The 27,340-nt window shown below is 44.3% G+C and overlaps 1 protein-coding gene across 1 annotated transcript in view; it reads right to left on the reverse strand.

Moving 5' to 3' along the window:
- LOC140363577 (nephrocystin-4-like) overlaps positions 1–27,340 on the reverse strand; it is a 75,719-nt gene that overhangs the window by 26,422 nt on the left and 21,957 nt on the right. The window contains exons 7-9 of the mRNA XM_072450212.1: positions 18,739–18,899; positions 17,766–17,830; positions 5,155–5,304 (exon numbers count right to left, since the gene is read on the reverse strand). Of these exons, the coding sequence (XP_072306313.1) occupies positions 5,155–5,304; positions 17,766–17,830; positions 18,739–18,899 (376 nt within the window). The remainder of the gene's footprint in view (positions 1–5,154; positions 5,305–17,765; positions 17,831–18,738; positions 18,900–27,340) is intronic.

Genomic DNA, 27,340 nt, shown 5'->3' on the forward strand with positions numbered 1-27,340 from the left:
AATCAGACAGGCATTACTGCCATACAAACACAAGAACTGCAAAACACAAAACAGAAGAATACAAACTGAAAAAACAAAATAATTCCAGCTGAAAACATGCAGTGAACCCAAATCCCAATCATGGTCTCCAAGAAACCTTCAACGTCAGTTTTCTCTTTGACCACCGGGACCCCCACAAGTCTCTGCAATACTCCAAATCCCAAAACTTGTTTTTCATAGCATTCTTCTCCACCTATAGTTTTCCCACCTCGTCTCTCAGCTCTCAGCTCTCAGCTCATATTGTCGGAGATGTGCAGCTCCGCTTGGGCTACACATCTGCTCACTTCACCCAGGTCTGCCTTCTGGACCGTCATATCCAACTCTATTTTATTGAAACGTGCAGTGTTTTTCGACATTATCTCAGTTCTTTTTGAGGCTAGCTCACGCTCTAGTGCAGTCAGCATATCCACCAACCATTCAAATGTCATGTCTTTCCACCCATCTTCTCCTCCGTCAGCTTGATCTGCACTGTGGAGAAACGCGCTCACAGACCCTGCTCTGCTGGTGCAGTAGATGTCATGCTAGCGCTAGCTGGTTTTTTACCACTGCTGCAATCCGTCAGCTTTGATTGTTGAGATTTACTTCTTTCCTTTGGGTGTCTTTGTCAGATTAGACATCTCTTAAAATAAGTCTAATCTGACAAAGACACCTAAAGGAAAGCATCTTGCTCTCTGTTTTTGGGGTTTTGTGGGCGAACGGGAGGATTTTAGTACAAAATTGACAAAGTGCGACTTGGCTAATCCAGCGTCATTCCGGAAGTCCCCAAGAATGTCATTGCCAAGAAAAAAGTTGTAGTTTCTTTAATATTATGAAACTAGTTCTGATATGGATAAAGATCATTCTAAACTATTCAAGAAAGGTCAAAAATCTTCCTACAGTATTAGTCATTTAAACAAGTATCTACTGAAAAAAATGCACAGCCTATTTTATTCTAATTTTAGTATCAATTATCTGGGAGTGGATATTTTTGGAGAACTCATCTGGACTAGAGAGCTAAAGAGAGAGTTAAATATTAAGGGTCTTTCAAAACTATTCAAAACATGGGGGGAACTTTATGAGGGGAAAAGAAAAAACATGGTGAAAAGGTAAAAAAGAAAGTCAATTTAGCAGAAAAAACTAGACTTTTCCAGCCTATGGTGTAAGTTACAGTCTATTTGAAGGCCTAAAAAATGACTTGTAAGATTTTGTAGGGATCGAGAGAGTGCGGAGAGGGGCTCAGCTCTGGGCTCAGAACCCCAGAACATGAAGCGGATTAGGGCAGCACATCGTCATGACTGCTGCTGACAGATATTGCAGCTCCGGAAGAAAATTACTTTGTACTTTTGAGGAGATCTCAGTCAAAAACACAAGCCAGAGGAAATATGAGCTGATTATTAGAGATGGAACAAGCCATAATCATTTATTTTATTTACATTTCACGAGGAATAACCCTTTGAAGTGACTCATCTTGTTTTCTTTCATTTCATTTGTTTTATCGATTTATATATGTTTTTTGTTCTTTGTTGTTTACTTCTGTATCTACTTTGTGTTGCAACACTGGAATTTCCTCATTGTGGGACAAATAAAGGTTTATCTTATCTTATACACTGGATACTGGAAACCCCAATGAGAAAAGTTCCCTTTTTAGTGGGTACCCGGTTAAAACACAACACAGAATAAACAATATACACAACATACTAGAGCACAAATAAAACATTCAACAAAATTAACCAATACACATTTATCTGTAAAACATTTACAGATAAAATATTATTATTATTATTACAGTGTATTCATATAGCGACTTTCCATCATCAAGGCACTCAAAGCGCTTTGCTAGACATTGTGGGTGCAGTGTCTTGCCTAAGCACCCCACTGTGGCACCCGGTGTTCCGGCGGCCTCCCATCCATGTACTAACCAGGCCCTGTCCTGTTTAAATTCTGAGAACTGATGAGATAAGCACTGTGGGTAGTCCTTGACCAGTGCTTAAAATCATTAAAAGGCATGAAATTACTTAATTTAAAAAGTCTCTGAGTTTTGTTCCACAGGAGCAAAGTTGTTGAATGCCTTTTCCCCTGTCTCTGTGTTGATACAATGGGATTGTAAGATAAAAATGTCCTGAGACCACAAATGGTGAATACTTGAACTGATGTGAAACAAACTTGAAAACATCAGGCAAAATGCCAACTAGAGCCTGATACACGACAAAAGGCAGTAATGTTCTCTTCACATCCAATGATCACATTCTACTTTAGAAAATAATTGACAGTGGTGAGTTCTGTATCCTTCTCCTGTAATCAGGGGTCTCGCTACGTACATTCAGGGATGGCGCCCCCGCCTTCCCTTACAGGATAAATCAAACTGGCCCGCCATCCATCCATCCATTTTCTTCCGCTTATCTGGGGCCGGGTCGCGGGGGCAGCAGTCTGAGCAGGGACTCCCAGACTTCCCACTCCCCAGACACTTCCTCCAACTCCTCCGGGGGGATCCCGAGGCGTTCCCAGGCCAGCCGAGAGACATAGTCCATCCAGCGTGTCCTGGGTCTTCCCCGGGCCTCTGCCCGGAACACCTTCCCAGGGAGGCGCCCAGGAGGCATCCGGAACAGATGCCTGAGCCACCTGAGCTGGCTCCTCTCAACGGGGAGGAGCAGCGGCTCTACTCCGAGCTCCCCCGGTGTGGCCGAGCTCCTCACCCTATCTCTAAGGGAGCGCCCAGCCACCCTGCGGAGGAAACTCAATTCGACCGCTTGTATCCGCGATCTTGTCCTTTCGGTCATTACCCAAAGCTCATGACCATAGGTGAGGGTAGGAACGTAGACCGACCGGTAAATCGAGAGCTTTGCCTTTCGACTCAGCTCCTTCTTCACCACAACTGCTTCCCCCTCCTAAGGCGCCGGACGGTTTGCCAAAATTTCTTTGGGGCCGACCGATAGTCCTCCTCCATGGCCTCCCCGAACTCCTCCCAGGCCCGGGTTTTTGCCTCTGCGACAGCATGAGCTGCGGCCCGCTTGGCCTGTCGATACCTGTTAATGACTTCAGGAGACCTAAAAGCCAGAGTGGCCTGATAGGAATCCTTCTTCAGTCTGACGGCATCCCTTACTTCCGGTGTCATCCACCGGGTTCGGGGGTTACCGCCACGACAGGCACCGGAGACCTTGCGACCACAGCTCCGAGCAGCCGCATCAAGGCCGGGTAGTCTGCACTGCTATTCGGCCCGTAGGCCGACACAACAGTGAGAGACCTGTCCCCACCCGAAGGTGTAGGGACGCAACCCTCTCGTCCACCGGGGTGAACTCCAACACGTGGCGGCTGAGCTGAGGGGCAATAAGCAAGCCCACACCAGCCCGCCGCCTCTCCCTGCGGGCAACACCAGAGAAGTGGAGCATCCAGCCCCTCTCGAGGAGATGGGTTCCAGAGCCAAAACTGTGCGTGGAGGTGAGGCCAACTATATCTAGTCGATACCGCTCAGGCTCTTTCCCCCCCAGCGAGGTGACATTCCATGTCCCCAGAGTCTCTGTGTCCGGAGATCTGGTCGTCGAGGCCCCTGCCGTCGACTGCCGCCCAGATTTCTCTGCACCGGCCCGTGGGGAAAGACGCCACGCGCTCGCCGTCGAGCGCTCGCCGTCGAGCACCCACCCCAGGCCTGGCTCCAGGATGGGGCCCCGGTGATGCCGATCCGGGCGACGTAACTGGCCTTGTACTTGAACTCACCATGAACACCCCCGACAACATGGCTCCTGGGATCATTCTGGCGCTCAAACCCCTCCACCACGTTAAGGTGTCGGTTCAAGGAGCGGGTGCGGCCAGCGCGGCGAGTGCGGCCAGCGCGGCGAGTGCGGCCAGCGCGGCGAGTGCGGACAGCGCGGCGAGTGCGGCCAGCGCGGCGAGTGCGGCCAGCGCGGCGAGTGCGGCCAGCGCGGCGAGGGCGGCCAGCGCGGCGAGGGCGGCCAGCGCGGCGAGGACGGCCAGCGCGGCGAGGACGGCCAGCGAGGGGAGTGCGGCCAGCGAGGGAAGTGCGGCCAGCGCGGGGAGCGGGGCCAGCGCGGGGAGTGGGGCACTAGCGCTGGGAGCGGGGCTAGCGTGGGGCTAGCGCGGGGAGCGGGGATAGCGCGGGGAGCGGGGCTAGAGCGGGGCTAGCGGGAGCAGGGCTAGCGGGGGGAGAGGGAGGAGCGCGGCTGGCGCAGAAAAGTTGGAAAAGCTTTTTTTGCAGCAAGACGCGGCGCAGCCATGGATCTATTAGGACGCTGCAACCAATCAAGAGATTACGCTGCCTTCGCACTACCCGGAAGAAGGACCAAAACAAACCCAGCCCGCATGGGGTTTTGGCCAAAATGCGACCCCGTATGAGGCATATTTACCATCCCTTAAAAAAAACACGGGGAGACCACTGATAATGAACCCTAGAGCTGAACCTTAGAACTGAGACTTAGAGCTGAGCCATAGAGCTGAAACTTAGAGCTGAATGAAACATTTTGTTCAGATGTTTTAACGCTGTTGCTGTAGAATGCATATATGTAATATCACCATAATCTAGAACTGAGAGAAATGTAGCCTGGATTAACTCTTTTCTACAATTAAGAGGAAAACACATTTTGTTTCTCAAGAAGAATGACAATCTGGCTTTAAGATTATTTGTCAGTTCTTGTAAGAGTTTGTTGAAAGAGAGTTTATCATCAATCCAGATCCCCAAGTATTTATAATAGGGTACTTGTTCAATCATATTACCATCAAGCGTAATAATAGTCTTTTAGAGAACAGCATACATTTTGTTTTATTTTAATTAATTATTAATTTCAAATAAGCACAGTTAGATGGAGTAAAAAATCATATTGAATATTTTGAATCACTTGTGTACAAAAAGGCTTTAGCGTACCGAATTGCATCATCTGCATACAAGTGATTACCGTATTATCCGGACTATAAGTCGCTCTGAAGTACAAAGCTGAGTTCACACCGCTATGTTTGAAGTCTTTAAAAAGTACGATAGAACTATATAATCATTACCTAGTCAACTAATTGAAAAAATAATCGTTGCAGCCAAAGAAGTACCAAAGCAGTAAAGTAGATCAAGATAAAACAAAAGAACATCATCCAGTCCCAGTCAGGAGGAGTAGTCATGTAATGGTCATGTTTTACCTGAGGGGGAGTCCACCAATCCTGGGACCCCCTCGTCCCCACATAGGAGCACGTTCTCTGGGAATAGGTGCAGAGCCGGGGCCAGAGACGAGTGGCCCCTCACTGCACAGTCTAGATGGGCCCCCGCCACGGCCCTCAGAATGTCGCTGTCTGAAACACAAAAGGCAGACAACAGTCTTTTTTTTTTTTTTATGCATTAATAATCTGGACAGCCACTCTACCCTAAAAAATAAATGGGAAGATGTTGTTTTGACCAATGAAGAATAGGAAAATATATGTACAGCACAAAATCACAATAATTCAGTTGAAATAATGTTTTTTCATAACACCAGGACAAAGAGCTCATTATTCAAAGGGAAATGGGAAATGTTGGGAGAAATGGTGGTTGCCAAGAGGCCCACCATTATCATGTGTTCTAGGACTGTCCTGTTGTACTGAAAATGGCATGGCACATTATCCCACTGGATTTGGGCCTCAAAACTCTTTCCATGGACACAATAAACAGATATATTTGGAGTATACTCCTGACAGCAGGGGAAAAGGCATCACAAAGAAATGGATGACATGAATGGATCTTGCGCCATGAGGCAGAATGGACATTATTATGGACATACGAAAAAATATAAACGTTAAAATTGATTGGACTTTGTGTGCCTTCATTTTCTTGTCATCTTTATTTAATTTTCTTTATTCATCTTTTTATTGTTTATTGCGTTTTTTTTTTTGTTTAACATTTTTCCATTCAGAAGCTTAAGGTAAGGGCGGCCCATCCCTATAACGCATCACACCATATTTGTTGATCATTTTAGTTGTAATGTAAGGGGTTATTTCAATGTCAATTACCTACTACTACTCTACCTTTACAGTATTATTCTGCATAATCTTCTTTTGCTGCTAATTAGACATATACCAAAAATTTTCAATTAATAAAATCCCTATTAGGGAGGGGTGGGCAAAATTCAATAATAATATTTTTTTTTCTCAATAATGATAGTCAGATGTATTGTTGAGGTTTAAAGTGTATATGGACCATAAAATGAACCACAAAAGTTTATTTTTACATTTTATACTGAATTAGCTCTTTCTGCTGTCATTTCTCCAGAACAGCAATAACATTATTATATTTTTTTAGATTTACTCCTTATTACTTAGTAATATGATAAGAGATTTTGCACATAAATAATAATGTATAATAATAATTAGTTGTGGTAGTAACCCTTAACACATATGACGTCACAGATCTTGGAAATGTTGTTTTGTGAAGCTCAGAGAATCTGAATACGTTTTATTAGTATTGTCAGCAAACAAAATTCAAAAACTAGGAACTTGCTACAATGAGAAAGGGCAGAGAAGAGAAGCTCATGAACAGGATTAATAGAATAAGCGTAAATGAGGCTAAATAAAACTCCCTGTGTGATGTTAGAATCTTAAAAGCCTAAAAAACTCAATTTTGGCCCAATTTCCCCCCCAAAATTTCCCCTTACACTTACTCATCTTCATGTGACAAGCCAATGATGCTAGCAAGAGAAGTTACAGGTCAGATCTGCGGAAGGCTCATAATAAGGATCCATGTTTCTGTGTGTGCACAGCTTCATGTTCCTTAAAGTTTCCCAGCCTGAGAGTCTTGCACTGCACAGATTTAGTGGCTGAGTGCAGAGCGTTGGCATTGTTCATTAGCGCTGGGTTAAAAGCAGAGCTGTTTAATTATTCCTCTTGATTAGAACACGCTCTCATTACACACCGAGTCAGGACCGCGCTGACTCTCCACAGGGGGCTACTCCTCCAGGGGCCAGCTCCAAACCACAGCCATGTTTCAAGGCTTTTCACACACAGATTTTTTAAAGAAAGTGCCTCTATGACGTATCATAGCCCAACTCCAGGCCACGACAGCATATACGCCAAAAAATGAATGCAAAGTTAGATAAACTAACCAGTTTCATGGACAGTCTTGCCGAGGCGTGAACGTCTGCTGAATCAGGGATGTACTGTATCCTGATGTTTGATCAGGATAGATGTATGTACTATAGTTTGATACACTGAAGAGTAAAGAAAATAAGAAAAGGAGTGTGAGGTGCACAGGTGACCGGGCAGGAAACAGAATGAGAGAGCTGCATGCACAAGCTTTTAAAGACACAATGCGTCACTCTAACAGCCCACATAATAATAACTCCACATGGTGAAAACATGGGGCTGTGTCAGACCTTACACCCAGTGTGTCCAGTGTGGCCACACCACAGAAATTCATAAAAGAAGTCTTCAAAATAAAACTCAAAGAACCCTTGTTGCTTCTTATTTGTCCCAACTGCTTTTACAGCATGCTCACTGTTAACAACCGGAGCAGACTCACAAAGGTAACAAACGCAACCAAAATCATAAGACTCATGCACACCTAACCTCACAGGCATTAACAAGCAGGCCAATCCCCATAGAACAGGACTCACTCACTCACTAATTCAACACCTCTGTCTTCAAGACAGAGGTACAACTCTCCTCTGCCTCAGGGGTAAAGGACTTTCCTCTGCCACAGGGCCGGGGTACAGGACTCTCCTCTGCCTCAGGGCCGGGATAGAGGACTCTCCTCTGCCTCAGGGCCGGGATAGAGGACTCTCCTCTGCCTCAGGGCCGGGATAGAGGACTCTCCTCTGCCTCAGGGCAGGGGTACAGGACTCTCCTCTGCCTCAGGGCCGAGGTACAGGACTCTCCGCTGCCTCAGGGCCGGGGTACAGGACTCGCCTCTGCCTCAGGGCCGGGGTACAGGACTCGCCTCTGCCTCAGGGCCGGGGTACAGGACTCGCCTCTGCCTCAGGGCCGGGGTACAGGACTCGCCTCTGCCTCAGGGCCGGGGTACAGGACTCGCCTCTGCCTCAGGGCCGGGGTACAGGACTCGCCTCTGCCTCAGGGCCGGGGTACAGGACTCGCCTCTGCCTCAGGGCCGGGGTACAGGACTCGCCTCTGCCTCAGGGCCGGGGTACAGGACTCGCCTCTGCCTCAGGGCCGGGGTACAGGACTCACCTCTGCCTCAGGGCCGGGGTACAGGACTCACCTATGCCTCAGGGCCGGGGTACAGGACTCACCTCTTCATACAGGACTTAGCTCAGCATCAGGCTAGTACTGATATACAAATCCTTTCATTTTAATGAGACTGCAGATGAACTGTGAATTTTGAGTTTTTTAGATGGCAAAACAAGCATTCAATTATTTTTTCTAAAGTTCACTAATGAAGGAATTTTGCAATATATTAATAATAACATTGGCATGGTCAAACGTTTATGGCTTGCTATACTGTATGTTTGGTGAAAAAATATAGCAAAATAGTAACAACCTTTAGAATGCAGATGTTCTGTTGGCACTAGAAAGGCATTGGATATAAAAAAAAAAGACATTTACAGGTATTTGTCTGTTTGAGTCACTCCCGTTTGTCTTGTATTTACAAAAGCAAAGTTCAGATGATCCATAAATGATAATCACATTTGAGGGCTAAATGTGAAATAAGTCCATCATAACACAGCGGCTCTCTTCCAGTGGAGTTTATCATGACAGTTCCAGAGAGGCAGGAGCAGAGCATCATGACTCTGCCACAGAGCGGCTCACGTCTCAGGCGCAACCAGACTTCAGAAAATTATGTCATGCTGCTGCTCGGTTTCAGTTCATAAAGTCACAAATGCTTTATTTTTTAAAATGTACATTTAATGTACCTTTTCAATCCCTATTTAGCTCAAAGGTGCACTATGTAAATCGCATATTGTATGGCATTGATTCTAATGTATTTGTATTGATACATTATCCTTAATGAAGTGAGTGAGTATTGGGCTGGTGGTGTCACTACGTCTCCAAAGAGAAAGGTTTATTGCCATACTGTGGAACATTCCAGGTAAAGCAATACTATCTACACAAGCAGTTCTGATTCTGAAAAGCAGGTGAACAACCCACCACGAGGAAAGTTACATACTACTACACATTTGTCTTCCTGTGACACACATAAACAGTGTTTTGGCACAAAATGTACAAAAGCCAAAAGAAAAAACATCCACTGTTCGTTACCATTAAACTATAGTTCTCCATAGGCAGGACAGGCATCGCGGTACGGCGGCGCGGTACGGTGGCGCAGTACGGGTACGGCGGGCAGAGCTTTGCATTTTTAAACTAAATGACTAAATAATAAAAAGTCCACAATAAATACAGGTAAAAAACATAATAGCATACTTTGCATCATGCATTGTTTTTATCTGCTAGTGGGTCAGTGACATTTTAGAATTTCCAAATGCCAAAATAATTTAAATGTAAAAGACATGAGATACAAAGTACTGTGTCGCTTTTGGATCACTACTTGACTTTGTTTTACTAGCACCACTTTTACTTTACTCATATTTTGCATTTCTTTATTTGTTAGAACTACATTAACTCCCCTCACAAGCGTTTCCTCTTGTTTTTCTGCAGGGATCCACTCAAGTGTTTTTACTGTATTTTGCCTTTGAAATACTAAAACTATGCAGATGATACTGAAATACTTTTAGACATTTCCCCAGAAAATCACAGAAGATTACGGTACACAGTGAGAGACCTTGGTCATCTGGTTTTCAGCCATTGGGCTGGGCCTGCTGATCAGGGGCCCGGTGTCTCTCCTTAGGGTCAGGGGTTGTTGGATGTTGTTTCAAGGTGCACTATGTAGGTTTTCTGGTCCGCCACATTGTCTCCATGGTGATGTAATTGCTTTGCCTAATAGGTTCCACAATTAAATAGCATTTTCTTGTAAGATTGAAAGCTTGTCAGCAGAACATAGCACTTTCTCATCTACACTTAGAGAAAAGTGTGCTGCATATTTAAGAAGAAGACTGTCCATGAGGCTCTGGTATCAAGTGACAAACAGATGGAATTTTCCACTTCACATTTAGGATTTCTGCAGAAAGTATTTTCATCATAAAACCATCAAATGCCCACAGCAGGGGTCTGCACTCGCTCTTACTAAATTACCATATTATTCACGATTGAATGTGCTCGCTCCATTCTGAATTTTAATATTTTCTCAATTTAGTTTGGTTGTAAACTATTTGATTTGTTTTAGTTTCCAGTGGAGTCCAAACGGAAACTGTCAAACTTCAATTTCAGAAAAATAAAGTGTGACTTCAAAGGTTCATATAGTTTCAAGCTCCATACTAGATGCAGAAAAAGTATGGACTAAGCTCCAGATGAACTAAAAACAGTTTCATACTTAATAATTGCTGAGGGTGCCCGATCTGAACCCGAGCGGTGTTCAGTTATTGGACTTCTGTGCTAGCCATGGATTGTCCATAACGAACACCATGTTCAAGCACAAGGGTGTCCATCAGTGCACGTGGCACCAGGACACCCTCGGCCGGAGGTCAATGATCGACTTTGTTGTCGTGTCATCTGACCTCCAGCCGCGTGTCTTGGACACTCGGGTGAAGAGAGGGGCAGAGTTGTCAACCGATCACCACCTGGTGGTGAGTTGGATCCGCTGGCAGAGGAAGAAGCCGGACAGACTTAGCAGACCCAAGCGCATTGTGAGGGTCTGTTGGGAACGTCTTGTGGAGCCCTCTGTCAGTAGGGTATTCAACTCGCACCTCCGGGAGAGCTTCTCCCATGTCCCGGGGGAGGTTGGGGACATTGAGTCCGAGTGGACCATGTTCTCCGCCTCCATTGTTGATGCGGCTGTTCGGAGCTGTGGTCGCAAGGTCTCCGGTGCCTGTCGTGGCGGCAACCCCCGAACCCGGTGGTGGACACCGGAAGTAAGGGATGCCGTCAGATTAAAGAAGGAGGCCTATCAGGCCACTCTGGCTTGTGGGTCTCCGGAGGTCATCGACAGGTATCGGCAGGCCAAGCGAGCCGCGGCTCGTGCTGTCGCAGAGGCAAAAACCTGGGCCTGGGAGGAGTTCGGGGAGGCCATGGAGGAGGACTATCGGTCGGCACCAAAGAAATTCTGGCAAACCATACGGCGCCTCAGGAGGGGGAAGCAGTGCCTCACCAACACCGTTTACGTTGCGGGTGGAGGCCTGCTGACCTCGACTGGGGATGTCGTTGGACGGTGGAAGGAATACTTTGAGGATCTCCTTAATCCCTCAGTCACGTCTTCCGAAGAGGAAGTAGAGACCGGGGACTCAGAGGCTGGCTCATCCATCACCCAAGCTGAAGTCACTGAGGTTGTTCGCAAACTCCTCGGTGGCAGGGCTCCGGGGGTGGATGAGATCCGCCCTGAGTACCTAAAGTATCTGGATGTTGTAGGACTGTCTTGGTTGACACGTCTCTGCAACATCGCGTGGCGGTCGGGGACCGTGCTGGACTGGCAGACCGGGGTGGTGGTCCCTCTGTTCAAGAAGGGGGACCGGAGGGTGTGTCCCAACTACAGAGGGATCACACTCCTCAGCCTCCCGGGTAAGGTCTATTCCAAGGTACTGAAGAGGAGAATCCGACCGATAGTCGAACCTCGTATTCAGGAGGAGCAGAGTGGTTTTCGTCCCGGTCGTGGAACACTGGACCAGCTCTATACCCTTCATCGGGTGCTCGAGGGTTCATGGGAGTTTGCCCAACCAGTCCACATGTGCTTTGTGGATCTGGAGAAGGCTTTCGACCGTGTCCCTCGGGGTGTCCTTTGGGGGGTGCTGCGGGAGTACGGGGTCCGGGGCCCTTTGCTCAGGGCTGTCCGGTCCCTGTATGACCGGAGCAGGAGCTGTGTTCGCATTGCCGGCAGTAAGTCAGACCTGTTCCCAGTGCATGTTGGACTGCCCTTTGTCACTGGTTCTGTTCATAGTTTTTATGGACAGAATTTCTAGGCGCAGTCAGGAGTCGGAGGGTGTCCGGTTTGGGGACCACAGGATTCCATCTCTGCTGTTTGCAGACGATGTTGTCCTGATGGCTCCATCAAACCCGGACCTGCAACATGCACTGGGACGGTTTGCAGCCAAGTGTGAAGCGGCTGGGATGAGAATCAGCACCTCCAAATCCGAGGCCATGGTTCTCGACCGGAAAAAGGTGGCTTGTCCTCTTCAGGTGGGTGGGAAGTCCTTGCCCCAAGTGGAGGAGTTCAAGTATCTCGGGGTCTTGTTCACGAGTGAGGGAAGGATGGAGCGTGAGATCGACAGGCGGATCGGTGCAGCGGCTGCAGTGATGCAGTCGCTGCATCGGACCGTTGTGGTAAAGAGGGAGCTGAGCCGAAAGGCAAAGCTCTCGATTTACCGGTCGGTAACGTTCCTACCCTCACCTATGGTCATAAGCTTTGGGTAGTGACCGAAAGAACAAGATCGCGGATGCAAGCGGTCAAAATGAGTTTCCTCCGCCGTGTGGCTGGGCGCTCCCTTAGAGATAAGGTGAGGAGCTCGGCCACACGGGGGGAGCTCGGAGTAGAGCCGCTGCTCCTCCACGTCGAGAGGAGCCAGCTGAGGTGGCTCGGGCATCTACTCCGGATGCCTCCTGGGCGCCTCCCTCGGGAGGTGTTTCAGGCATGTCCCACCAGGAAGAGGCCCCGGGGAAGACCCAGGACACGCTGGAGAGACTATGTCTCTCGGCTGGCCTGGGAACGCCTCGGGATCCCCCCGGAGGAGTTGGAGGAAGTGTCTGGGGAGAGGGAAGTCTGGGAGTCCGGGAGTCCCTGCTCAGACTGCTGCCCCCGCGACCCGGCCCCGGATAAAGCGGCAGAAAATGGATGGATGGATGTATTGCTATGCCTTTAAACATGCTCTTTAGTACCTTTATTTTGGCATTGTGTGTTTTAAAACTACAAGAAACATTAATTTAGCCTATGGAAACACCAGAGTAACTGAGCTTCGGCTAGCTGCAGAAGGAATTACACAAGTTTAATATAAAGACTACAATCTAGCCTCAGACGTAATGACGTGCTGTATCGATGGTGATTAGACAGCAGAAATGTACAGGACGAGTCTGTCGATTATTTATGGACTTAAAAAAACAGCACAGAATCTTTTCAGAGTCGCGTAACAGATTGAGAAAACATCAGTCATCAGGGGAATTCAGAATATTGAATTCAGAGTGTTTTTGAGAGGATTTTCAAACCAAAATGTATCAAACTAGTGTAAATGAAGCTAAATGCAACTGGAACAATGTTAGAACATGTTAGAACAAGCTCTCCATGAATTTCTGAGGTTTCTGCATGAGCTGGAGTTTGGACAAGGTCCTAATATCAAACTCTGTTGAGTTACAGACATGTTCAGAAGGGTAGGGCTGGTGCTTAAATATGTAGGATATGCAGATGACCTCTTCGTGTTGCCATGGTGACAGGAATGCAGACTAAGGTGTTACCAACAACCCCCACATGGAGATGTATGGCATCTCTGCAGGAGCAGAGACAATTTGAATGTTGGAAAGAACTTTTCCTATCAAATTACTTTTGGATTAAAATGAACTCAGAGAGTCATTTCCCTCCAAAGCAAAAGAGAGAGTTCCACCAGGAAGGTCCATGAGACCGGACCTTGGGAGATGAGGGCTCATCGCTTGCCTAGCTAGGCTAAGCTAACATAAGCTAAGCTACGGGACAAAGACTTTCCAAGAGACATGCCGCAGACGCTAACTTTCTCTCCCATAAATAAGAATTCTGTGCCCGTTTTTAAGCGTGATTGAGACTGCATCATGCAAACTCAAGCAAAGGACCTTTTTGCAACTTTCCAAGTCCCGGACAGTCTTTACAGACCAGCTTCACCGGTGAATCAGTGCAACGGCCCTTTTCATCTGAGGAACGCCTCATATGCAGTGTGACCCCTGAGTGAAGCCTGGAGGTGACGCGGACACACAGGCCTCGGATCCCACGCAGGCCCATCTCCTCACAGCTTCTGGTTCTGGTCGTATAAATGCACTTCACAGAATGGCTGATAATATCATCTTAGAATTAACTTTAACACACAACAAGATTGACCTAGACCAATCATGTCTAGCGTTTCCATCCGTTATTGATTCATTTGCATATTCCAAATTCATATATCTTTTCATTTGCTATAGAACCTACCGGGACAACTGAGACACTAGCAGTGATTAGTTGGTCAATCAATTTTCATAAACCACATTTAGTAAAGTGTTCATTCTTTTCCAGAAAAGGGGTAAATGTCACGGTTACGTTCTCACAAACCTTTAGATCAACGAGCAAATTATTTTTTAATAAATAAATATATTTAGATATTTGATTATAGAGTTATTAAATGCCGAAAATACGGGTGGTGCCCCAATTTACTCTTAAAATATGATATCAAACATACCCACACTTATGCAGTTTATCCTGTTTGAAATCTTGAACAATTCTTTAATTTTTATCAACCTTGAATGCCCCCCCCCCTTTCACAAGTGGGAGGACAGTCATAACCTTACAGTACTTGTACTAGTAAGAATACCGTACATATATTGGTGCAGCCCGTGCGAGGATGCATACGCTACAAATATATTTACAAGTTGCCCAGTTTTTTGTGGCCCTCTCAGCAGAAACAGCTTTGTCTAAGATGTTCTCAGCAGGGTTTAGTCCTTGTAGCCCCTTCAGCATCCATTAGGTTTCCTCAGAGGGAATCGGTTCATATTATGCAGATGTAATGGTCTCATGCCTTTTTCTCAAGGTGAACAGGAAGGGTGAGAGTTTGATCCAGCCAAGAAGATATCAAGAAAGCAACAAGTGACCCTCCACTGTTGAAGAACTAAGAGACGGACTACAAGAGCAACTCATGACGCTTGACTTTAAATGTGCCACTTAGCAAACGTGACAGATCTTCCTCACAAAGCATCGCTTAAAGGCGCAATGGACGATTTTTCGGCGATTTGAGAACGCAGACGGAAGTGCGTATGCGCACTCCCCCGTGCGGACTGATACAACACACACGTGCATTTGTTTATTAGCGCAACGGATCGCATCGCATCTCTCGTCTCCCGTAGATTTCAGTCTACTTCTGAGTCAGCTCGAACAGTCTTTCTCCGTCTTCATTTTGTCCCGTACACTGAGGGAACTATATTATGATAGATCAATGCGCTTAGACACGCGGAAATGTGGGATGAGCCGCACGCGGCTGCAGGTGAGCGGTAGGTGCGTTTTATGATGTGGTAGGATCGTGGCAGGACTAATCGGCAGTCCACGCCACGAGTAAATAAGACTCAAATTTATGCCAAAAAAATCGTCCATTCAACCTTTAAATCATCCCAAAAAAGGGTTGAGTGTTTTTTTCTCGAGCAGCAATTACAATATAATAAAAATCAAAGGAATGTAGGAAAAAAAACATTGACTGTGTACTACAAAACATTCCTGGTGTATACAGATCATGTTTTTAAACTTTTTTTTATTAGACAGGACAGTGTAGCGTGAAATGAGAGCAAAAACAACTCATGACGCAGAGTAGAAAAAGCTTCAGTTGTAGTCATCTGGACTCAGTTAGAAAAAATAGACGTTTCGACTCTCATCCAAGAGTCATTGTCAATAAAAGAATTTAGGTCGAGAACTCCGATATTTATACTATTCTGTGGTAAGTCCAGCCCATTGGTAGGAGCCTTCCTGAAGAGGAAAGAGTTGTTTGTTTCAACAGAAACAAACAACTCTTTCCTCTTTCCAAACAGAGTTGTTTGTTTCAACAGAAACTTACCCTCTTGGTATCTACCGAGCCTATTCAACCCTTTAATGGGCTATTAGTCTCCCTTTTGTCTTTGTGAGACCCTGGCTCACCCACCCTGGGCTGGACTTACCACAGAATAGTATAAATTCCAAGTCGGTGTGTTTTAAATGTTTGCTGTATTTAACAGTTACAAGAATAGAAAAAAACAGGAACACTGAAGCTGACTTTAGTGAAACTACATTTCTATAACAGGAAAGTTACCAGGTTTCATCTATTATTGGCATTGATAACTTAATGAATGTATGCATTTTTTCTGACCAACTTTCGTAATTATTTTTGAGGTGACTTGGTATTAAAAGGAATAATAGAGGATTTTTCGCCAATTTGAGAACTCAAGCGACTGTGATTAAACTGTATTGGATGTAAAAGAGCCGGTTAGGCCTGTTAGAAGAAGCACAGCACCTCCAACAGCAGTGGCCTTAATAATTCAGTCACCATAACAGTCAATTTGAGCCCTGCGTTCTGAGCCCTGCGCTCTGAGAATGAAGCGCGCTCAGTGAAGGGCCGCTTCAGGCCAGGACACTCAGATCAGCAGCCACACACTCGCACAGCTGACTGCTGTAACCACAATGCAAATTTAACACACATTATGCAAAATGGACTTTCCAAAAAAGTGGTATCGGTTGCATATGGGTTTGCAGTGATTTAAGCCATCTTCAAACAGACCACTTTGTTTAGAGCGCTTTGGAAAACTTGGTCTAATAGTAGCATGCGTCTCTACGTCGAAGGCCTAGGTTGCAGAGGTTTGCTACATCAGTTAACACAAACACTTTTTTTTTAATTTTTTTAATCGAGCCTAAATCATTCCTAAATCATACTTTTTAATCATGAGCCCAATCTCAGCTATTCACAAAGCCTCTACACCTCGTTTTACTTCTCTTCGTGTGATGCTTTGGCTTTAGATAATGTTAGACTGATTATGCACTGGAAATGTCATATTTTGGGTCTTGTGCGTGCTCTGCATCAACAAACAGGAAACAGCTTATGTTTACCAGTGCTAACTTTGTTTTGCTAAGCGTGTGGGCTCTATATATATGTAAGGTAACCTCAGGTGGAAATAGAGTGATTTATCACACGGGGTAGGTCCTTTCTGTGTGGCGTTTGCATGTTCTTCCTGTGTCTGTGTTGGTTTCCTACGGGTACTCTGGTTTTCCCGCCCACTAAAAACAGGTACAATAGTATGTATGAATGAGAGCATGTTGTGAGAGTGAATTTGGGACAATGGATGGAAATGACTATGGCTATAATCCGGTCTGAGTCGGAGTTTTAGGGGCAAAGAGAGCCAGCCCGTTTGGAAGCTAGACCTCTCATGGCCCATATAATATTCTCATCAGGGGGCAACAACCGAGGACTAAACACCATGCTAAACATTCAAGACAAAGAGATGACTGTCTGTTGACTCTTTCACCATGACATGGAGTTAAAAGACATGGATTCATCGGTCCTTAGCCGTGGATGCGACCAGATTGTCTAGCTGCAGACCGGGAGGCTTGTCTCTCGTGGCATATCAAAACAGGAAGTGATGCGCCTGACTTTGAACTAAATTATTGACCACCAAAGACAATACAAAACTAAACAGTTAACTAATAATTCATTCTAAACAAAACAGCCCACTTAAATAGACCTACATACAGACATATAAGTTTACCTACACCAGTGGACACACTTTTAGACCGCACCCATCCGCTCCAAAGTGAACCAGTGGAAATAAGCCATTACTGTAAGGCAGCTTGATAGGAGGCAGGTGAAGACAGAAAGCACTCAAGCCTCAAATGTAGGACGATAAAGGATTACTTAAACATGCATGAATCAATCAGTTATCTCCAATATCAGGGAATAGCTCATATCAGACTAGACAAAGGAACCAGCTCAGGCAGCACTCTTTTCATTGCGTTATCACATCAGGTGTTTAAGGCTCGACCAAATCGTATGATGCCCACTTCTGTATTAAAGTGCAGTTTAGTGTATGTATGAACAGCTCCTCTAAAACACAAGTGTTCTTACAGTGGGTTGTGTCCTTCAGCGAGGGGTGAAGCAGGCTCCGCGGTGATCCGTGATGCAGATTCAGTCTGAAATGAAACAGACACAACGTGGAGGATTCTTTGGGTAATCTAAGTTTGCTTTTAGCACCACTACATGATGCTTTCAGGCAAATAAAGAGATCTCAAGCCTTTAACAAGACCTTATGTGACATGTATATAACACTACACTCTACTGATAAAAAGTGCTGCTAAAAGAAAAGCTCTTTATGAATCCAGCACTCAATCCACTGTCACAGCACTGCACATGAGTGTCTAAAATAGTAGTAAGTTGTGATGAATAATTATGAATGTAACTACTTTGTTTACCTTAACTGTACTTATTTGCTTTTAGAAGAATGTTTTTTAATTTTTTCCTTCATTTAAAGAATAAGGATTAAAAAAAAACTCATGGCCTGCCGACAGATTAGAACAAAAAAAGCAGTGGAGAGTCGCATACTTTAAACATGAGAAACTGTCGTGATCATAATTGTATAACAGAAAAAAAGAGAGAAAATATAATCCAAAGGAAACTCAGACTTAGCGTTCATGTGGAGTCAACACTTAGCAACCAATCACAGCCACGAGAGTTACACCAGAGAAGGTTCATTTGAATATCATTCACGGATAAAATGTGATAAATTTATGAAAAATATAACTGTGCACAGTTACAATTTAGTGTTTAATTTTAAACATACTTTAATAGTGTGTTTAATGTAATACAACAGGATCCATATAGGAATCACATAAAAAAACTGTTAAGTTTATTTAAATATCATTCCTCCTCTTTGTAAATCTGTGCACATTGAAATAAAAGACTACATCACTTGTGCATCCATATTTCTGTGCAGCTCTCTCCCTCTCTGGCTCTCTCGCACTCTCTGTTACCAAAGAGATCAATGCCTCCATAGAAAGTGAGATTTACAGTACCACTGAACCAGGTTGAGCCCTGAAGTTACCTTGCTAAACCTCCAGGGGACGCTGTGGAGCTGAAGGGCTGCAGGAGCGTAAAGCCCAGCCCCTTGGCCTGATGGGAGGAGTCTGCTCTGATGGTCAGCTCCACCAGCTCCAGCACAAGCAGCGCCCCAGGGATCCTCAGCAGTGTGTGGAAGTACAGCACCTACGGGCCAAAGGCAGTGATCACTGACTATTTCTCACAAGGACACATTATGCTAAACTGATCATGTTGTGTATAACATGGTTATAACTATGTTTAACCTCATCATTTGCTTCATTCACACTAGTTTGATGAAATATTCTTAGTTAGCTTAGTTTAATTTGCTATAGAACCTACCGGGACAACTGAGAAACTAGCAGTGAAGACATTATCAAGTTAAACACAAAATGTCACATTCCAAGATGGAGCTAGTTCAGTCGCATCGCTCTCAGGGTTAGCAAACCCAAAATCCAAGAACAGCACGCTTTGGGGACAAAAAGTACTTTGGACATCTAGACAGCCTAAGTAGGAATTCATAATGAATTTATGTCATTTAAAAGTACCATGTTAAGCATCTCTGTATCTACGTGTACTGCCAAACACGATATATTGCAGTACTGTTTTGGAGTACAGCCCTAATTTTTATAGAGTGGACTGAACAGAAGACTCAGATACAATTTACCTCTCATGTTGTATTTTTTATAACTTTTGCAGCTGCACAAGTGATTTACATCACCTATTTGTAAAAAAAAATCAGCTAATCATTTCTACAGGGAATATTATAATAATATAATTAAACAGTGCTACTTTTACTTGTATTGTTATATTGGGCAAGGTGTTTCTGTACTTTAACTCAAGTCATAAAATGCAGTCCACAGGACTGGACTCCCTACGTTTACATGCAGCAGATTCACAGGCGTAGAGAGATAAAGAGGAGCACTGATCCATCCTGTTCCATCGCAGTCTTGTTCTTGTAGATACTGGAGCACGCACCAGAGCAGCACGTGAAAAATGTACTTTGTTTTATCAAGCGCATTTTGGTTTAAAATATCTGCTATGGTCTTTTATCTGTTTTGCTGCAAAATACTAGATTTATTTTTTGTAAATCCTGTAGAGGAAAATGCAGTGATAGTGAGAAGAAAAACAACAATGAAATAATATAGAGATAAAGACAAGATAGCTTCAGTGCGTATTTGTCATAGTTATACTACTTTACTACAGTTCTTTATGACAGTAGAACTATACTCTCTCACTCTATTCTATACTCTTATCTGCACGATCTAGAACCATAAAGCAAAGTGATTATGTTCAAACTTTACACCAGCATTAGCTTAACTTTGTATGTGTTTTTTGTATTTAATATTTCATAAACATGACCCATTTGTGTCCTCTAATAGAAAGTACACATGTTCAAATCATCAAATTGAATAATGATTGAAATTGTGTATTGATTTTCCGGCTATGGTGATGAGCTAAACGGACCAGTATTTCCCCCAGCCCTATTTAGCGTAGCGGGCCGATACGCCCTTATCCTGAATCAGTCAAAAGCCGTGACACTGCCCTAATTTATCAGCTGTGCGTAGCGGCCGAAAGATTATATATATATATATATATATATATATATATATATATATATATATATATATATATATATATATATATATATATGAACGAAGCAGGAGCTGTGTCCGCATTGCCAGCAGTAAGTCAGACCTGTTCCCAGTGCATGTTGGACTCCACCAGGGCTGCTCTTTGTCACCGGTTCTGTTCATTTATGGCCAGTTTCTAGACGTCATCGGGGGTCAGCATGTCTGGTTTGGGAACCACAGGAGGAACTCATCACTGCTGTTTGCAGATGTTGATGTCCTAATGGCTTCATCAAACCAGGACTTGCAACATGCACTGGCCGAGTGGGAAGCTGCCAGGATGAAAATCTGCACCTCCAAATCCAAGGCACCTAAGTATCTCAGGTTCTTGCTCATAAGTGAAGCCTAACCCGCCGCACATCGTGCCTACATGCTAAATGTGGCTACTGCTGAGTTCACCTTGGATATTGTTGCTGCACACAAGTTTAACATACGGCCACCAATACACCGGCCCTCTCTTGATTTTAGGACTATTCTTTGAAGGAGGGGTAACCGGGGGGTAGGCCATGGCCATTTTGACTTAGTCATAATCATGGCGATTAGCTGTCCATATTTTTTACAGTCATTGTCAGAGCCGGTGCAAATGAGATGGTGCACATGTGGACACTCAGCTGTGGAGCAGAAGCAGTGCACGCAGGTAGTAAATGCCTCAGTAGGGCGCAGTTAATAATCGACTCTGTGGGGGGCAGAGCAGCTGTTGACTAGGAGCTGTGCCTGCATCTGTAAAACACCAACACAAGCCATTCCTACCACATTCTGAACAGTGAGGGTTTGTATTGAGGAATTCTCCAAAAAGTTTTGGTATCCTCAGCAATATTCAGGTAAGAAATTCATCAGAAATGTGTTAAAATGTGCATGCACATGTGGATGGACTGCAGCTTATTTACATTGTCATTATGTATTTTACCATCTTTGTTATGTTTTACCATTTATGTGTCTGATCAAAACATTTACCATAAAATAGATTGAATTGAGTACTTCCAGCTCTTTTTAAAGGACACATACAATGCAGTATTTGAAGTGTTGCTGTCCAACATTTGCGTTGGCATCTCATGTTTTAGTACTGAAAGCATACATGACTTTCCATCAGTCAGGGGTGCCGTGGAGGTATAAATGTTTAATGCCATACTGTGGAACATTCCAGGAACCTGCTGCCAACTAGTTTTTAGAGTCAGGCTTGAGTAATTAATATGTAAATAATAAACAAAAGGTAGCATATGTGCCAGTTTATGATCGATCGATCGATCTATCCATCAACATAAATGTATAAAATGTATAAAAAGATGGAAGGGTGTCTGCAACAACCAGGTTAAACTTAGTCCCATTATAGAGCCACACGTGTCAAATTAGCATCTGTGACACAGTGTGTCCTTGTCGCCATAGCAGCCCACGTCTCCATTAATCAGCTGCCTGTTCCACTCAAAGCTTTTATAGGATCACTACATTTACAGTAGGTGTGGTCTTTGTGCACAAATTGAAGGCGTGCGCTCGGAACAGTAGGTGTTTTACAGCTGCTCATTTATCGACGTGCTCCTCTGGGCCCCAGCCAAAATAAGGGCAATTCAAAAAGTGAAAGCATAAGCAGGCTATGTCTTCATCCATATTGTCAGGCAGAGGCCATGGATGGACATGTCCAAGGAGTCTTTAAGCGTGTCAGTGCAGACGAGTGCTGTACATGCTGGAATGCTTTACAGATGGGCCAATGCATGTACTTGTCATAAAGACATGAAGGTTTTACCAAAGCCAGTTGGATCAGGTCTTATTGTGCTAGCATTGACGCTCGGTACTCTCCCTTTTCTCTATCAGTACTTTTTGGTGCTTATTACAGTATTATAGGCTTAACACATGACAGCGACCAGTGACATTTATCGCACCAGGTTTAAAACAGCAGCTTCACAAGACACTTCACAATTCCAGGGCAGATCACGAGTCTCCCACAAATTTAACATTTGAGAGAATTATACAATTCAAAAGTACTGAATGTATTTCAGGGGTGAACAGCATCAGAGTTTTGCACATATTGACTGGAACAGTATTGGCTCTGAAAGAAAAGATAAAACAGACTTTTTTGTAAACTATAAAATGTGGGAGAAAATCAAACATTGGAAGTATCTTTTTCCTCCATGTTGATTTGGGATTTACTAATGCAGTTCTCATAGTTGCTCCCTCAAAGGACCTCTTGCTTATTGGCGGCGGTGTGGGCAGTGACAAACGTTGAAAATGGTTCCACTTTCATGGATTGTGTCGCTAGCCTGCGTGTGTACGTCGACCTGCACCAGTGCTACTTTCGCTTGTCGCCAGGCTGAGGGAGACAGACAATCGCACTGTCGGGCAAGTTCCATTGGAAATGAATGAAGGAGTAATAATGTGTGTTTCAAACCCATTAATCATCATCATCATCATCATGACAAGAACAGAAGTGCGTTCATAAATCCCATTAAATACGTTTTCTTTGAGGAGAAATTAGCTTATCACTCATTTGTGGTAACACTGAATTGTACGTTTCTGTAGACCTGCTCTCCCAAGACTCATCATAAATCATGAACTTCTTCTTCATTTGTGGTAACACTGAATTGTACGTTTCTGTAGAGCTGCTCTTCCAAGACTCATCATAAATCATGAACTTCTTATCAAAAGAAAAACATCTGCACTTTTTAATCGACCCACAGCTCAGAGGGTCATAGCATCCAGTACAGAACATGTGCCAAAGAACAAGGCTCACCGGGTCTGGTCCAGTGTCCTGGAGAGAGGAGAGATGCCACTGGGACATTTGGACCAGCCCACTTCTGTACAGCCAGGGGCCTTCTAGGGCTAGGTGGCTCTGATTGCTAGGTGCCGTCACACTAAGAATAATAAAGAAACAAGTACAGAATTAATCCCCTGATTGGTCATGAATGTGCAGGATATGAACAGTTCTGATGCTCTTAGCATGTGTTTACTCTTGCACAAACACCACATCAACATTGAAACTAAACCAGGAATAAACCTGGTGTAAAAGCACCTTTAGTTCACGGTGCTGCAATACACGGGTTTTCAGCTTTCTGTTAAAGTATGAAATATTTTGAGAACATTTCCCCATTCAAAATATCTTGTTTTAAATTGTTCATTGCTCTGGCAAGGGTCCTAATTTCGAATCACTCTGTAACCAATGGATAGGTAACAACTCCAATCACTGCAGACACTGACTCTCTGTAAGCTTTTGGATCCAACTTACGGACGCACATGATGCACACAAGTTCTATTTTTCTAAGCATGCATTCAAACTTACCAAGTCCATGAGCTCCGGGTGACTGCAGAGCGCACTCACACCTGCAAAAGCTGACCACTGCCCGCATACATCACCATGAAACACTGTTTACGAGTTGCACTACAGTATTTGAAACCACAGCAGTTTTGTTTTTTGCTCAGTTCTTCTCTCTAAACAAACGTATAGTGCTCCTTCTGTGGGCACAAGACGAGCCAGGGCCAAACAAAGGCTGAGAGCCTGTTAACTGCCCTGTATCCAACTGCTCTAACAATCAGAACTTTTCAGGGGGAAAAAACTATTTAAGAGCAACACAAATAGACAATTACGAATACTCAATAGTGATGTGGAAGGAAAAGATTCATGATTTCCATTTTTATTATTAAAAAGAAGATGCCTGGTCATCTGGGCAATTTAAATAGTCTGGCACAACTACAAACCTACCAAGACATGGGCATCACTCAAAACGTACATCTGAACAAGGACAGCACTGATCAGAGATGCAGCCAAGAGGCCCCTGGGAACTAATATATATATATATATATATATATATATATATATATATATATATATATATATATATATATATACACATACATACATACATTACCTTCAATTAATAAAGCATTTGGTGTTGGCACTCCATCTACTGAATTCCCATGAGGAAATAAACAAAAGCTAGCTGGCCCTGACATGTTAATGTATTTTGTGAGAATCAGAAAAGAAGCAAAGAACACAAGCTTGTAAAAGGATTAGCAAAATAAGTAAAGCGAATGAAGCTGAATTACAACTCAGAGGTGGACAGTATATCGAAATGTAAATAATATTGTTAACATGGTTTTGAAACAAATATAATTTCTGTTCCTTTATAAAATGCTGCAAAAAGACCTTTGAACAGACATAATATCGTATTAAGAATATGATATTACTTTTTGTCAATATTGCACCCCTAACTCCATGTATGTTTTTGGTGAGGAAACAATTTTAGAAGCTCAGAAAATATTGAAGTTCGTATTGGCTACTTGTATAATAGAGTGATAATAGTATTTATGTATGATTCTTTCTTTTGGGGGTCATCGTCATTTCTAAAAAAGGCAGTGGTCCCGGAGAAGAGGATACATGCCTTGGCCTTTTCACTGGAGCTGCGGCTCTGTCAGTCTGATCACCCAGAAACGACTCCACACACCAAACAACACACACAACTTCCACACATCAAACAACACGCACAACTGCACTTCAGCCTGCGCTCAGCTGAGGGCCAATACTGCCCTCTACAGGTCACAAAGAGAATCACACAGGGAAACACAGCCAACTGAGCTCGGTCATGAGAATGTTCAGGAGGATGAGGCACTGTAACATTTCAGGATTAATTGACAACAGATCAAAATACTAACAATTAGTCTTTAACAAAATAAAAAATAAAATCGAATTTGAATTTCGAGTGTAAAAATGTTTGTTTAACATTACTAAGGATGGACAAAATACTAGTTTCTACCCTCAACATTTGATTTAAGCTTCTAAAAGTATAATTTAAGGCAATGTATGAAAAACTCATTTGACCCTTCATTCACCCTTTTGGCAAATGAGGCCTGCGTAAATTCAGCCTGGAAGACCTAACTCCATCTACGTCCACTGCTACGCCAGGGCCACCTGCTCCCCAGCTCAACCAACTCAAGCCGGCCGTCCGCCTGTCCGTCCGTGAGAGTCGGATCCCTCCTTCGCGCGGAACTCCTCCGGGTTTCTACTTTTCCCAATCAGGTTTTTTGTAGTTTTTCCAGGCCCAGAAGGAGGGTCTATGGACAGGGGACTTCCGGGACATCGCCCCTCGCACCTGCTCCTCATCCTCAATCAACGCACCCAAGTCACTCCTCCCCGTGGCACGGCGCACCTCCTCTGCTCCCATTCAGCGCACAGCCGGTCCTATTTAAACATTTATGCAGTTGGCTTGGTCACTTCAGACCGTACTGCGTCTCCTCCAGGGTGAAATGTATTTTGTAATATTGTATTAATTCTGAGGTTAATCCCAATTTCTATATTCAAAAATACACTCACACTTAACCTTTGCTCAGGAATTTGGAATATTTTTTGTTTACAAATCTGTATGGGATGATTAAATTATGATGACAAAAGTATGAAATCATCTACTTAGGGGTTATCTGATTATTCTAGGTAACACAGCCAGCAGTGTAGACATTCTGAGGTGTTTTGTGTCAACCGAGTCCAGAATTATTTTACATGATTTTTTTTTTTATCACTTATCACTGACTGACCCTCAATTGAATAACCAACACTAGATTCTGGAGATCTATCGAAAAATGGACGATATCATTATTGGGGATTTGAAAAATGGGAATATTGGCTATATCATCTTTAATAAAAACAAGAGACAGAAAAGTGTAATCTCCCAAACAAGGTAATACTGTTCAAAAACAAGAGACAAGAATATGGTAAAATGTGTAAGCCGTGTGTGTGTGTGTGCGTGCGTATATATATATATATATATATATATATATATATATATATATATATATATATATATATATATATATATATATATATATATATATATATATATATATATATATATATATATATATATATATATATATATATTAAATGGAGGGGAATTTTTTTTTTTTTAATTGTATTGATTACTTTTTCTGACTAAATTGTATTGTTTTATTTTTTTATTCAGAGCAAACAAAAATGATTGACACAGGCTGATTAAACTTTATCTGAAAGGCCAGTGCTGTGGTCAGGGAGGAGATCAACTCTTACATCCGTGTTGGACAGGAAGGTTGCAAGGAAGATCAGGTGTATACTGGGAAAGTCCATGCGGCCAGGAAACTGCACAGCACACTGCACAGCACACTGCACAGAACACTGCACAGAACACGGCAGAGCCCACTGCTCACTGCAGAGCCCACTGCTCTCTGCACAGCATACTGCTCACTGCAAAGCACACTGCACAGGGCACTGCACAGGGGACTGCACAGGACACTGCTCACTGCACAGCGCACTGCTCACTGCACAGCACACTGCACAGAACACTGCACAGAACACTGCACAGAACACAGCAGAGCCCACTGCTCACTGCAGAGCCCACTGCTCTCTGCACAGCACACTGCTCACTGCAAAGCACACTGCACAGGGCACTGCACAGGGGACTGCACAGCGCACTGCTCACTGCACAGCGCACTGCTCACTGCATAGCACACTGTACAGCACAGGGCACTGCACAGCACACTGCACAGGGCACTGCACAGCACACTGCACAGGGCACTGCACAGCACACTGCACAGGGCACTGCATAGGGCACTGCTCACTGCCCAGCACACTGCTCACTGCCCAGCACACTGCACAGCACACTGCACAGCACACTGCAGAGCACCCAGCACAGCACACTGCACAGCACACTGCACAGCACACTGCACAGCACACTGCACAGCGCACTGCACAGGGCACTGCACAGGGCACTGCACAGCACACTGCACAGCGCACTGCACAGCGCACTGCACAGGGCACTGCACAGGGCACTGCACAGCGCACTGCACAGCGCACTGCACAGCGCACTGCACAGGGCACTGCTCACTGCCCAGCACACTGCACAGCACATTGCACAGCGCACAGCACACTGCACACCACACTGCGCAGCACACTGCACATGGCACTGCACAGCACACTGCAGAGCGCACTACATAGCACACTACACTGAACACTGCTCACTGCACAAT

This window comes from Eucyclogobius newberryi, unplaced genomic scaffold, assembly GCF_026437365.1.
Source record: "Eucyclogobius newberryi isolate DKJ021-1_F unplaced genomic scaffold, fEucNew1.0.hap1 SCAF_17, whole genome shotgun sequence".
Classification (NCBI taxonomy): Eukaryota; Metazoa; Chordata; class Actinopteri; order Gobiiformes; family Gobiidae; genus Eucyclogobius; species Eucyclogobius newberryi.